Raw genomic sequence first — 15,771 nt, forward strand, 5'->3', positions numbered from 1 at the left:
TTTTTTTGGAGCTTCCGATACCCCTCTGCCAATGTTTTTTCTATGAACTGCAATCTGTTCTTTCTGACTTGATACGGGTAAAGGAAGGAAGAGAGTGGCCCTCCACAAATGATATGCCTCTATGGAGAGAGAGGGGCCTAGAAGCTCCGCATTACGAGCTGTACTATGCAGCAACAAATCTTCAGTGGCCCATGCGCTGGCTGTCGGTGGAGCCCAACCCCGAAAGGGTGTCCTTATTACAGACTACGAGAGCCCAGGACACACTGGACTGGATCATGGACACCCAGAGAGGCGCCCTCTGGATACGGAAAGCCTTGCCACAATAGTCAAATTATGCTGGTGTGTCTGTACATCCTAAGCGATGCCCCACGCCATATGCTTCTGTTCTGCCACTGTGGGCACTCAGTTCTCCGCAGTGGCGGATTGCTATAATACACAACCATGGACAGAGGCAGCTGTTTTTACCATAGGCAACATGTACTAACACAAAACACTTGGAGGTGGGCATGACCAATAAATGAGTGTGGCCCTACCGGGAGTATTTAATAGCCATCTGATATAAAGCGCAAAGAGTTATAGTGTTCTATGTGACCAAGTCTACCCCGTATCTACCCTGGAGCGGACATGAAGTGCGCATGGTGCACATATCCGGAGGCAGACTTTAATCATATGGTTTGGGCCTGACCAGGAATTGGGCAATACTGGACAGAAGCACTGTGACTCTGACAGACATTATGGGATGACCCCTGCGGGCAGACTCCCTTGATTGTTTGCTGGGGATGACCTCCATGTGCCTAAGGACAAATTTGCCACAAAATGCATAGATTTGTCATTCATTCTGTTAAAATGCCGTATTGCGATGGCATGGAAATCCACAGTCGGAAGGCATAAAGATTGGGACGTGTACTATGCAATTGTTATAAATGTAAGATGTAACCTAGTCATGATCCTAGATGTACATGTTTCCACTCTGAAAAGCTAATAAAAGACTACTGTGGCACAAAATGGAGATGAAAAACATTTGAGGAACTAGGGATGTGGAATCCTTCGCTCAGTGAAATGCTCTCATTAGGAATAGGAAGGAAGGCTATGACAAGATTCTATGAAGCCCTGCTGAAAGAGTTCACAGCGCCCTTTGACACAGGTACAAGAGAAATGGACCACTGACAATGGCAGGGGACCTAGCTCAGGAATGAGGAATGGTACATTATTCTGAGACCAAAATCTACGGTTTCTAGGACTACATGGCTTAATATAAAAAAGGCCCCTGGACATCAAACACTGTAAAAAGCAAACACTATACTGGACTGAACTAAACAGCTAAATAGTACTAAGGTTCCCCGTAAGGAGGAAAGGGTGAAATAGAGGCAGCCCTGTCCTGGGATGAACTGACATATGCATAATACATTTAACAACAAATTGCCCTGAAGGGTGTGTGTATTAAAATGGAAACTGCCATATAATGAGGGTATATGTTTGGAAGCCTAACGATTGAAATAGAAATTGTATAAATCAGTAGCTGAGTTTTTGGGGGAAGACAGGTGGGGCCAGTGGTCCCCTTGCTGATGGAATTGTGATTGCTCTCCTGAAACTGGGTATCCCCAATTCCTACTGAAGTTGGGGAAGTGCATCAACACCTTGTCCTAAATTGCAATTATGTCGTAAGGTGGGGAATGGCTGAAAAATGGGGCATGCAGAATTGAGCACAATCTTTGCAAAGATTGTGTGATGTTATCATATGTAGGATAGACTACATATCTATCAAGTTGTTTTATGCTGTTATGTAAAGAAACTGTTTGATGCTAAACATGTGATTCATGTAATGACACTGAAGCAAATGTGCACTCCCTATCTTGCCCTTGCTATTGAACGAAAAACAAGATCAAGAGACTGTACAGTTGTTTTTTACACGCAACATAAGTAATGTACCTGTACAACTATTGTTAACAATGAAATACAACAAAAGTTGTTAAAACAAAAACAAAAAAACTAACCTAACACAACTATTTCCTAAATGTACCAGTCAGAATTCAGGGCAGCAGTGAGCACCCTAATGTTAAAATTCTAAGTAAGCAAAGAAAAGCTCTACATCAAAAATTGTCGGATATTAATTCTCCTTGATCCGTCTGTTCATCTGTCTGTGTTGTTAGACACTATGGAGTACTAGGCCCTTCTCAACACACTGTCTTGCTACCTGGGCACTGAGCACATGATAGGTTCAAGATTAACAGCAGTCAGACTCCTTAATTAAGGGCTAGGCTCCCTAATGTGCATTTGCTGGAAGCTTGGAAAGTTCCCTGAATTTATAGTTTTTATATTATATGCTAGGGCTGGTGACAGTGTCAGTGGAGACTAAGGTTGGAGTTTCTATGCTCCACTGATCATTTCTCTGTGCAGGTTGAGATGTAGAAGTGTCAAGCAGCCTGTGAGCTGCAGATGCATAGCTATGAAAAATAAAATAGAAGGTAGGATTTAAGACCCTGTGACCTTCCTGCACAGCTGCTCCTACTACTTGTTTCCTTCTCGGAGGGTCACAGTGTGGTGGGTGTCATGTTTCTGCATCCTGCACGCTCCACCTCCCTCGCAGAAAAGTTTCTGACCTGAGCCGCAATCATCTTAAAGTGCAGATCAATATGGCGGGCATGGTGAAGGGGGTAAAGCATGTTTGACCATTTTAGAAGGTAAGGAAGTGCAGGGTCACTATCATCCAGAGCATTTGTCAAAATATGATGGCAGGCTCAATGACGAATTTTCAGTACCACTGTATTGAGAGCTTCTTAATGGAAAAGCAAGCTTCTAAAAACTGGTGCAAGAAACCCATAGCTCCACCAGCCAAATAAAATGTTTTAATATGCGTGGATAAAATCAAATCCAGGTCCCGTCTCACTTCCTGTAACACTCCCCCACTGCACCTCACAAATGGCATCCGAGAATACTCATCCTGTTCCCAGTATTCTTCAACTTACACATAGAACCCTTGGGTGTTCTGATTGCCAACCAGAAGAGAACCATCCATGGGTATGCTGAAGATAATTAGAAGGGAAAAGAGGGACTAGAAGTCTGAGCCCCTGTCTGACCATGGGCAGAACATCCAAACTGGAGGTCCTAATCCAAAAGCTATTTCAGAAATGTAAATGGTAGGGAGAATGGACTTTAGAGTACTGTAAATTATACTTTTGGAATTCTTCTATTTCTTCAGGATATTAGGTTTTGTAGGATTTCTACGATGTCTGAACCCCTTTTAAATTGGCGAGCATGGAATAAAAATAATATACGCAGTAAAATTATAAATACTTACAGGAAATACAATATGTGTGTGTGTGTTTTTGTGCACTGCAGTTTGAATGCACTCACCTCTATAAATGTAATCTGATTATTGTTCAACCACAGGGTCTCCAGTTGAGTTAGTTCCTCCAAATTTTCAATCACATCAATTGCATTGCAATATAGATAAAGCTTTTCCAGATGTTTACAGTGTTGCAGACCATCAATCATCTGTACAAAAACAAAGGTAAGATGGTTAATAAAAAAAATTCTACAACTGCAATATCTCATGATGACTTTGGTACTGCCATCCTTAAGCTTTGGGCCTTCACAAATGTGTATGACATATATTACCACCAGGTGGAAGGACCAGAAACAGAGAAGCAATGCAATTAAAAATGCTTTTGTACACAGTCAATCAACATGAGAGTCCTTTGCGGAGTTAATTTTTCATTACCTGCACACCTCATGAATACCCTTTTAATAAAGATCTGATCAAAGGTGTTAAGTTTAGGGACCAGCTTTGGGATCTCTCTGATGAGAAAACACTTGTTCTGGATGGAAGAAACATCTTGAACAACTTTGAATCTAGAATTGCCCTCATTAATTACTCAATCTCGATGTCTGTATTCGGAGAGTATTTTGGTTAGTTTATTGACAAACTAATGTTGCCATTCATATTGGTACAATAAAGCTGCTCACAACCAAGGCTGTTGAAGAGGTGCTTAGGAGACTGTTATCCAGCTTGTGGTGGTGGTGGACCTGAATGTTGGCAACACATGGTTGTGGCCAAATGGCAATATTTTGCATCTGCTGTGCCTGCTGCCACAGTGAACCTTAGTGGGCTTGCCATATGTCAGCATAGAAGCACGTGTTATGCAGGACCCCAGAGCACAAACCAGTTGTTGGCGTAAACCGCAGCCAGCACCCGAGCTAGATTAAGCATTCTGGATTACCGTTTTTCTCAGTATTAAGAACAGCCCATCTCTCTCTCTTAAACTGGATGAAGAAATAGTGCGCTTAAAAGCCATGCACTCGTCTGGAGGGGAAGGAGAGGAGGGGTCTTCATGTGAGGAGAAGAATCACTCATTAAATTCTATGGTGGCCTGAGGTGAGAAGAGTGACCTCGATGGTGGCACTTGAAGGAGCTACAAAGGAAAAACCAGAGGACCAAGGAATCTGTTTATTAGGCACATTGGCAGTGAAAAGAAAGTTTACTCCTCACAAGAATAGCGTGTGTGCAACTGGGAAGCTGGCTCAATGAGATTCCTTGCCCAAAGTCGGCGGTTGAGAACTGCAAAAGATTTACCACCGGAAGCACTTCCTCTTGGTATGAAAGGTGAGAGGCAGAACAAAAGCAGCTGGCTGGAGCATAGAGGTAGTAGAAGGCTCTGGTTTTTGGAGACCAGAAAGTCTTCATAGAATGAGGTTTGGTGCCTGGCTAGTACCAACTGGATGGAACGTAGTTATTAAGCCATAACTAGTCATGTTTTGTATTGTTGCAACACTTCAGCCATTAAGGGCTTGAACTAATTTTTGACAGTGAAGGGCAAATTGAGAACTTATCCATGAAAGGATGGAATATTGCCCTTCAGAAGTGCCACCAATGTGAAGGCAGCACAGTTCCCAGAAACAAAGATGCAATAACAAAGAAGCATTGACAAAGCCAATAGGTCTTGACTACAGCAGACTGATTGGCTTCGGCAATGATCTTTGCCGATGCTGCTAAGTAGTTAAAGAAAAATATTTTGGGCGAGAATGCTGCCGGGAAAGTAAGATAAGTAAGAGTGATGACATATGCACACACTTGCTTTATTCCTCAAGTGCACACATCAATCATGAATCTACATCGACTTAACATAATGACATATATGCAAACATGCTTCACCACGCGTGCACATATGGCGTGAAACGTCCATCATTTTTCTTTACTCACTGTTCCAAGATTGCGGATGCAAAAAAGTCACATGTGCAGGAAAGCTCATACTTAAACAAAAGAGCAGTCCAGGTGCACATTGCAGTTGCCGAGGCCTCCAAAAAATATACACAAATGTATACAGTTGAGTGGGATTTCTAGTGAGCAACAGAGGAGCTGTAAGTGGAAGAATGTAAAAAAAAGCCTGTCGTGGTGGGCAAAGGAACAAACAAGATGGGAAGTTGGGAGCAACATGATGTACTCAGAGGGGAGCGGCTAAATGAGGAGTGAAGCAGCACATGAGAGTGTTAGCAAGAAAATGCATGCACACTCCCATGGACTGCTGAAAGAGAAATAAAAAGTAGTCCCTTGAATGTGAGCAGTGGGAGGATGATAGTTATTTTCAAAAGGATTATGAAAAAGCTATGCTCCAAGGGGAAGGACAAATACAAGAAGAGGAAGGAAACCTATTAAATAAGAAGCAAGCACATGAGACTGTCAAGAAAGCAAGCAAATGGTAAATACTGGACTAGCCTAAAGCTCCCAAAAAGTATTGGTACTGTCCACAATAGGTCTTTTCAACAACATTTTAGAAGTGGTCTGTAGGCCTGACCTAGAAATACCTGCTAGCAAGGTCTTTGGCTGAAGTGGTGCTCGTCACCTGAGAGGGTATCCAGGCACTGGCTGTAAGTCTCATTTGAAATGCTGGACCTGTGTTGTATAGAGCTTGGTATGTGTACATGAGAAGCTTGAATTGGCTGTGCTTGTGAATGGGGAGCCAGTGAAGCTTCCAGAGATGCTGTGTGATGTACGTGCGGCCTGGGTGGCCGAGTATGTGTCTTGTGGCTGTGTTCTGGATGGTCTGGAGTCAGTGTAGGACTTGTTTTGAGATTCCAGCAAAGAGAGTGTTGCTGTAGTCCAGTCTGCTGGTGACTAGTGCTTGTGTGAAAGTCTGTCTGGTATTCTAAGACTACCATTTGAAGATCTTTCGCAGTATACATAGGGTGTGGAAGGAGGAGGTGCACATTGCGTTGACTGGAGCCATTATGTTCAGCGAGTCATCTAGGATGATCCCTAGATTTCTTGCGTGGTCTGTGGATGTGGGTGTTAGTCCTAGCTCAGATGTCCATCAGGAGGAATCCCGTGGGGAGGTCTTGTTGCTGAAGACCAGTACTTCCGCTTTGTCGGAGTTGAGCTTCAGGCAGTTGGTTTGCATCCAGTCTGCAACCATGGTCATGCAATTGGTGGTGTTGGTTCTGGTGGGTGTCTTGTCCATCAGTAAAAGGATGAGTTGGGTGTCTTTGGCATAGGAGATGACAGTGATGTCTTGTGGTTGGATGATGTTGGCGAGCTGTGTCATGTATATATTGACAAAAGTGGGGCTGAGGGATGCTGCATATCAGTTTCTTGGTCTCTGATGTGAAGGGTGGAAGCTTGACCCTTTGGGTTCTTTCCATGAGAAGGGAACAGATCCATTTGAGAGCGGATCCTTATAAGCCAATCTCGTGGTGTCTTCAGATGAGGGTGTGAGGGAGACAGTGTCGAAGGTTGCAGAGAGGTCAAACAGGATGAGGGTCTCTGTTTCTCCTCGGTAAAGGATGTTTTGAATGTTGTTGGTGGCCACGATGAGTGCTGCTTCGGTGCTGTGGGTCCTTCTGAATCCTGATTGCATGTTGTCTTGATTAGGGTTAGCTTTGGGCTTCTTGAGGAGTGCGTAGATTTCTACAAGTTTCCATTAATCCAGGAAAGTGGCAGACATGATGGAGGTGTTGATGCTGTGGGCCATGGTGGTGTTAATTGGTGATGTTCCCAGGTTATATAAGTGGTGGGCGTATGGGTCCGTTGGGGCCCCTGAGTGGATGGTCCACATGATGATCTGCATGATTGCTGCAGTGTCGTTTCTGGTAAGAGTTGTCCATTCTGGCAGGTGGCCGCCTTGGTTGGTGGTGGGTAGGTCAGTGATGAGTTCTCTGGGGTTGGGTTGGTGTGCGAAGTTGCTATAGATGTTGGTGAGTTTGATGTGGAAGAAGTTAAATAGGTTGTCACAGAGTTGTTGGGAGGCAGCAATGTTGTGGACAGTGGTCGAGGGCAAGGTGAAATCCTTGACAATGGAGAAGATCTCTTTGCAGCTGTTGGAGCTTCCTTCAATGCCGCCCACTAGTGCTTTTTTCTTGGTGCCTCTAATTTGCTGGTGACAGCGTCTGCAAGATAAGGCAATACTTTACATAGCCACTACAAATGGAGTTTGGTGGATTAAGGAGTATTGCATTAATGAGTGATAGAGTTGACCTTGTCCGTTGTACGAATGGTTTCTCTATGTGGCACAGCATCAAAGTAAGTCTCTATACCTAGGGCCTCTGAAATTAAGCACCTCTGGAATTATGCAGCAGGGGAGGACCAAATTATGTAGCAATGTTGACTAAACAATGCAACAAGAAAAGGTAAATCATGCGACGTATAGCGGCACATTTTGTTTTTTAGATTTACTTCATTATTTTGCCTATTTTACACTTTAACACTTTCTGGACAAATGTTTCGCCTAATTAGTCTACTTTGCTACCCAAATAGAGAAATAAGCAACAGTTAATCTTTACGAAGGGCTACCACTGCGTGTTACTGCGTTTTTGTAACTTTTAAACCATTTGAGGTAAAAACAAATATTTTTGACTGAAATTTTCAGGTTTTTCAACAGATGATGGATTATTTGGCAAATTCATACTTAGGATGAAAACGCTGCAACCACAAAATCAAATAATTCCAGTGCCCTTGTCTATACCTTAGCTTCCAAGTAAGTCTCAATACTTTAAAGCCGATTGACATTTGTACCTTACCCTACTTACAATCTTGTACTTGGAAGCGGAGTCAGTCTAGTTCCTCTAGGTATGCAATCCCTTTTGTTCTTACATTTGAGACAAGTGCTTGGACTTGGGAACTTTCAGACAATAAAATCGAAAAAATAAGTATGTGTAAATATGTTTATACAGGAACAATGACTTAATGTTTCACTTCCTATTCAGTCAAACGCATTTTATGCATACTAATACTATCCCAGTTCTACCAGGAAACATAGGATTACTTTAATTTTTATACTTTTTCTACACGAACATTTTAGAAACTGCAGTGACTCGGCAGGTGTCCATTATCATTTGACCAACTTTGTTTCTAAATCCTATCTCAGTTCATCCATTTATCTCACACCAACTTTTCATTTCCTGCTGTCAGCTCACATTTTCTGATGCTTTTTAGTAGATTTAATTGTACACATCACTGTCCAAACTGATGCAACATCTTGAATGGAGAAAAACAAGCGATTCCTCAGAGAGTGCAATAATAGAATCAAATATAATTCTGAAAAACATCTCACCACCCCATTACATAGGGCTGGGCACAAAGAGGGCCTCTCTACTCTCCCTCTACTTTCCCTCCCAATTGCCGGAGAAGTGGATGCCTACTTCCAGTAGCTACGGTGCCACACTTCACTTTAATAATACATGAAAGGTCGGGTCCCAGTTAGGAGGAAAAGGCCACAAGGGCAAAACCTCATTGACAATCTTGATGGTTCTTGACTGTAGTTGAGAGGCAAGACTAAGGTTGATTAGCAAGGCACCAAAAAGCCCTGCATCAGGGTTCAAATTAAGCTCATTGAAGGTCTTCCTAAAGGGCAAACCCACAAGAAAACACCTGATAGAAAAACGCAAAGTCTGCAACAACAATGATGAATAATAATGAGTGCAATGAATATTCAGGGAACGAATGAGTTGAACTCACCCTTTTCAAGTCCAAGAATGCTTGTATATGCTCTAGACAAGAAATTTCACAGGAAGAAAGGTAGAGACCATCTTGATTTGGGATGTTCTGACAGCAAACATTGGAGAGATAGTAATCCTGGAGATGCGTAGTTGCACCTACTCTCACACCTGGAATATCCAATAGGTGCCTGCAAAGGAAGAATCCCTTTTTGACATCCCCTTATGTCACCATATTTTACCAATCACCTCCTGCACCTAGGGATCTATATGGCCCACAAAGGGAGCATGACCATGGAGACACTGAAATCCGTAAAGCTAAGAGATGGAAAACCTCACATTTTGTGCCAAGTGCATGCATCAGAGATGTGATGACTTCATCTCACATAATGCCAGGCCAAAAAAACATCCCGTTGTTGGCAAATCTGTGAGCAGGTGTTACATCTGCTCCTCAGAGATGTAACACCTGTCCACATACCACAAGTTTGTCTACACATTCACACACAAGATAATCTACTCTCTTCTGTTGACCACTGTGCATTTAACTATTGAAAAGATCCTCCATTATATACAAAAACGCTATGAGCAAAACATTCTTGCATGTCACACATCTTAAACTGTACATCGTTAGAGGTGATTAACAAAGATAGCTTACCTGGTAAACGCATCTTGAACACACACCATGATTTCCAAACATGTCACAAATTCACTTTGAAGAATGATCAATCAGTGCATTCGTATGGTTTTTGCATGTTATCAAGACATCAAATGACCGAAGGAAGTCCACCCCTACATACTCTCAAGGCCACTGGGAAAGGACAAAAACTATGGGGAGATTCCTAAAACACCAGTGTTTATTGGATAGCTACCAATCAGAACAACTTCGCACATGAGCAACAACCATTTAAACTGTGTCAAGCCATCAATACCTGTTTCACAAAAGATTTTCACCTAAATAACTCGTAAGGGCTATTACAATGAATTTCTCCTTCAAACTCGCTGTTGGTATACATTTTTCACAATGCAATAAAAATGTTACCACTCTAAGAACGCTCATACAAAATGTTCTAAAAAACCTTTTAAAGGTGATTCCAACATTGCCTTTGGCCACTTTATGACCAAATAATGCCCACACTTTTCAACAAAGCAACATGCTTAGTGGCAGCCTTCCACTCACTTTGTGTAATGCCATTAGTTTAGTGCAGTCAAAAAGCATGCTTTGTTACCCGAGAAATACTATGATGCAGAAAATATAAAAAAGATATTAGTCTGTTAGCTTGCATCATCACTTTCTGCCCAAATATCAATGATTTCATGAGAATCATTAACAATAATTGACAAACACTGTGCAAACTTGAGGCCATCCGAGATAAACTGCTGTTTATCTTTAGCTGGTGAGATAACCTACCAACTACAAAATTAAGCAACCACAACACCAAATCCTGTAGACCCCAATGATAGAGCAACTGTTCCTGCTGTGACTTAACCATTACCTGTGTCACGTTCATACCCAACAGACACTCAAGGACCAAGACTTCTCCAACTATAAAATCAAAAATGTGATATATATCTGTCTCAGCCAAAAAGTATACATAAGAAAAAACAAACAATAATTAGGAAGAGAAATGGAAAAAATGTATACAGAATCAAGTGCAAGACAGAAAGTGCTCTATTTGTCAATCACTTTCTGAAGAAAAAACAAAAAAAGGCAAGTGACACTAAATGGACAAGTCTGAAGGTTATGAGACAGGACCCCAGAGGATGTAGCAATGACAAAAGGCTGCAACCCCAAGAGGTGGAGATAATTTTATGCTTGAAAACAATCACACCGGGAGGAAACATAATGTCCAAATTACAGAATTATTCCATAGCAAAGAGTAGCCACAGCTTGTTCAACCTTGTTTCTTTTGGGGTGGAGGGGTGTTCAGTCTTTTTCCTGAAGAGCGCAATAAGCTGCTTAGCAGCACCAGTCATGTGGCGAACTAGCATCCAGGCCCTAGCAGCAATACCTTCCATGTCAATTGGTTTTATCCCAACTATCAGGGTGGTGGGGTCAACTTCAATCGGATATTTCAGTGTCCCTTCGATATGGCCCAAGATTTATTTCCAAAATGTTGGAATCACTTCACAGGACCACCATATATGTATGAGAGTGCTAATAGCTTCGGTACATCGCCATTGGGATGTGGACTATATGGGAAACATGCAAAACAACCTAACCGGATTTAGGTATATTGAAACATCGCTTTTTGGACGATTCTCTATGTGAACTATTCCTATCTGTTTTCGGGATTTACGGCCATAGGAATTCCCACTGTTTATCAGTGATTGACTGCCCCGTGCCTCTTTCCCAGTGAGACTGAAACAGATGTTTAGAAGATTTATATTCTTTAATCGTGCTGTAGGTCCTCGAGATTAGTCCTTATATGCCCAAATTAGTGGATCATTTTTTCAAATGGGGTAAGGGGCCAAAATATTTGAAAGTTGCAGAGGCCAGTTGCGAAGTTTGCAATGAATATATGACGTTATCCCGCAGACAAACAGCCCGCATACCATCAGTCCGCAAAAATAATCCCGCATGTACTATTAGGCCGCAAATTAAAAGAACGAAAACTTTTAGAACGAATATGCCTTTAGCACGCATGCCTTTACAACATAAAGGCATGCATGTTAAAGGTATACTTGTTGTAAAAGTTGTAAAGGCAAGTAAAAGTACACTACCCTACCCTACACTCTAATGTAGTACACCTGCACCACCCACCCTTGACACACAGTCCTTTTTCTACATTTACACTACCCAGCACGACCCCCAACACTACCATAAAGCACTTTACTTCCCTACACAAACATTACAACAGTACCTTAATACACTACCCCCAGCATGACCCTACACAAACACTACAATACTGCACTAAACAACTACACCCCCTAAACCCTAAAACACTACCCCTAGCATGACCCTACACTACAACACTACCCAAACCCTAAACCACTACACCCCAGCATGACCCTACACTACACAAACACTACAACACTACCCTAAACCCTAAACCACTACACCCCAGCATGACCCTACACTACACAAACACAACACTACCCTAAACCCTAAAACACTACCCCCAGCATGACCCTACACTACAGCACTACCCAAACCCTAAACCACTACACCCCAGCACGACCCTAGACTACACAAACACTACAACACTACCCTAAACCCTAAACCACTAAACCCCAGCATGACCCTACACTACACAAACACTACAACACTATCCTAAACCCTAAAACACTACCCCCAGCATGGCCCTACACTACACAAACACTACAACACTACCCTAAACCCTAAACCACTACACCCCAGCATGACCCTACACTACACAAACACTACAACACTACCCTAAACCCTAAAACACTACCCCCAGCATGACCCTACACTACAACACTACCCAAACCCTAAACCACTGCACCCCAGCATGACCCTAGACTACACAAACACTACAACACAACCCTAAACCCTAAACCACTAAACCCCAGCATGACCCTACACTACACAAACACTACAACACTACCCTAAACCCTAAAACACTACCCCCAGCATGGCCCTACACTACACAAACACTACAACACTACCCTAAACCCTAAAACACTACCCCCAGCATGACCCTACACTACACAAACACTACAACACTACCCTAAACCCTAAAACACTACCCCCAGCATGACCCTACACTACGCAAACACTACAACACTACCCTGAACCCTAAAACACTACCCCCAGCATGACCCTACACTACGCAAACACTACAACACTACCCTAAACCCTAAAACACTACCCCCAGCATGACCCTACACTACGCAAACACTACAACACTATCCTAAACCCTAAAACACTACCCCCAGCATGACCCTACACTACGCAAACACTACAACACTACCCTAAACCCTAAAACACTACCCCCAGAATGACCCTACACTACGCAAACACTACAACACTACCCTAAACCCTAAAACACTACCCCCAGCATGACCCTACACTACGCAAACACTATAACACTACCCTAAACCCTAAAACACTACCCCCAGCATGACCCTACACTACGCAAACACTACAACACTACCCTAAACCCTATAACACTTCCCCCAGCACGACCCTACACTAAACAACCACCACAACTCTACACTACACTAACACAACACTACACTACACAATCACTAACCCAGCACAACGAAAAAATTAACCCAAACCCACTTACCTCTCTCGTCATCGTGGTTTTCACATCGCAAATGCATTTACCATACATGCCTTTAAAACATAATTAGTTGTAAAGGCATGCGTGATAAATGCACATGCGTTTTGAAAAAATGCGGGATAATGGTATGCGAGGTCAATGACCTAGCGAGATAATGGTATGCGGACTGAAAGTCCGCGGGATAAAAAATGCGGGACAATGGCTGCAAACCGTTTGCAATATTGCTGATAAGTCTCAGGAAACCGACATTCCCATTTGCATTGGTCAAAAGATGGGCCATAGGTAGGTAGCTAAATACCGGTCGGTAACGGACGAAAATCGGTAATTTTCCCATTACCGACCGGTATTTAGCCCTTTCTAATGTAGGAGGCAGGTTTTAAGGATTCAGTAATTTATCGATTCCTTATTTTAAGGAATCGGTAAATTACCGAACCCTTAAAAGCTATGTAGGAGGCACTCAAGTGAGTGCATATTTGCGTTAAGGATTCGTTAATTACCACCAAGTACAAGTTGGTGGTAAATACCGAATACCTTAAAAGAGGCAATTATTTGCTTCTTTCACAGTGCCATTTGGCAAACATACATGCCCTTAGGGCATGTATGTGCGCCACACGTGCACACATGCACGATTCAGGGGTGCAACAGGGTTTCAATATGACACCCTGCCACTCTTGAATATGCTCCCGCTAGTACCGATTCGGTATTTACAGAGTCGGTAATAGTGAATGGCTTCCCATTCATTCCTATGGGCCTACAGTCACTCTCTCAACATTCTGTGAATGATTTGGGGTTACGAGAAGGCGTGAAGGCCGGGTGGCTCGCCAAGAGGGTGTTGGGGAGGTGTAGGTAGTGAAACCCTTCTTAACCGCATCGGTGCGACGCATTTTCCCGCTGTGCGCCGAAGATTTAAAAATCCTGCGGTTCATGACGAGCTCAGCTCGTCATGAGCGTACGAGAGGTGTACCTAATGACGAGCTGAGCTCGTCATCAGCGTGGAAGGTGTTAAAGGCCAATTGATCCCATATGTCAACCACTGTTTTTGTTGGGGTGCAACATATGCACTTTTCGGTCTGCTGTGTCACACAAGCCAAACCAAGTCCCACAACAACCTGCACACCGCTGCCCATTCCATATGTAGCCAATACTATTAACTCTCATGAACCACTCATTCTGAGAATTATATCTGGGGTGTGTCGTCCAGTAACACTCCATCATGTTGGGACAAGCCAGACAACCTAGTTTCCTTGCCAACATAAACAGTTTGTTGGAAATGCAGGGCCTCGCCCCTCTTCATATAAATGAGCACAATTTTTGGGGAGATCCGTGATGGCTGATGTGGGGAAAGGGGTAGGGAGGGATAGGAACATGTAGAGCAGCCAGGGAAGCACATTCATGTTGCCACATTAACATGCCTCAGCCATGAGATGTAGAGAGAATTCCATCTCCTGAAATATTTTGGCGATTAACAGGGCAATTGGCTTCAGTCCATCCATCCATCAAAGTGGCTAGTAACATTTGAGACCTAGGAAGGTAATGTATGGTTTAAGTAGCCAAACGAAAGGGAAGTAAGGTGAGGAGGTGAGTGATCGAGTGGTCTGGGAACGTGAGGTTGAGGGTCAGTGGCTTATCTCTGTTAACCTTGAAACCCAATACCTGTTCACACGAGTACAGCGGCTTAAAAATTCTGGCAGGGACTCAGTAGGATTTGTCAATATAAGTAGGAGGTCGACCACAAACAAGTTCACCCTGGGGAGCGATATCCGAATGGGGTCTTAGATATCCTAGGTGAGCTCCTAACCAAATGGCTAAGGGTTTCGGCATTAGGTTGAGCAAAAGTGGGGAGGGGAAGAGGGCAGTGCAGCAACCCTGTCTTGACCCCTTTAGATTTTGATAGGGGCCGTCTATTAACCATTAAGTCAAATGCTGGCAGTTCCAGAGGAGTAAGCCACCATGTTTTTGTCAATGATCTTTGGCCCAAGTACAATCAAGACCGCCTTAAGAAATGCCCAGCTGACTAGGTAGAGTGCCTTCTCTGCGTCCAACAAAGGGAGCAGAGAAGTTATGTTGCGTCTATGTCCCTTTTCTACCAAGGGTAACGTGTCTGATGTCTGCCCCTTGGCATTGCGAATAAAGCTGACCTGATCAAGGCTTGGCAGAAGGGTTTCCCTCCTTTGCACCTGAATTTTGGAGAAGAGTTTGGTGTTGGTGTTGGTGTTCAGCAATGCGATAGGGTGGGAAGACAGGTAGTTAGATGGATCTTTGCCCTGTGCAAGTAGCAGAAGGATTTCAGCTTTGCACATAGTTGAGGTTAGGCTTGTAGACTGACTGAAGGAGTTGGACAATGCAATGTGTTGATCCCTTAACAGGGGGAGGATGGCTTCATAACAATCTATAGAGAGGACAGTGGGCCCCAGTACCTTTCCACTGGAATTTCTTTAAGAGCTTTGAATATTTCATCCAGTTCAATATAGCCTCCAAAGGTTCTATGTATGCTGATGAGATAGGTGTCCAGTCACAAGTACGTAGGTAAGTCTCAATGTCAATTATGTTCTCGTCACCCTGACTATAGAGGATTTGATCAAAGTCATGAAAAGAACTT

General features: G+C 43.2%; 1 protein-coding gene across 1 annotated transcript in view; it reads right to left on the minus strand.

The window, feature by feature from the left end:
- Nucleotides 1-15,771, minus strand: part of LRRC9 (leucine rich repeat containing 9) — a 1,011,210-nt gene that overhangs the window by 799,059 nt on the left and 196,380 nt on the right. Inside the window, exon 4 of the mRNA XM_078660357.1 lies at nt 3,355-3,495. Coding sequence (XP_078516483.1) covers nt 3,355-3,495 — 141 coding nt within the window. The remainder of the gene's footprint in view (nt 1-3,354; nt 3,496-15,771) is intronic.

The sequence above is a fragment of the Lissotriton helveticus genome, chromosome 9 (genome assembly GCF_964261635.1).
Source record: "Lissotriton helveticus chromosome 9, aLisHel1.1, whole genome shotgun sequence".
NCBI classification, from domain to species: domain Eukaryota; kingdom Metazoa; phylum Chordata; class Amphibia; order Caudata; family Salamandridae; genus Lissotriton; species Lissotriton helveticus.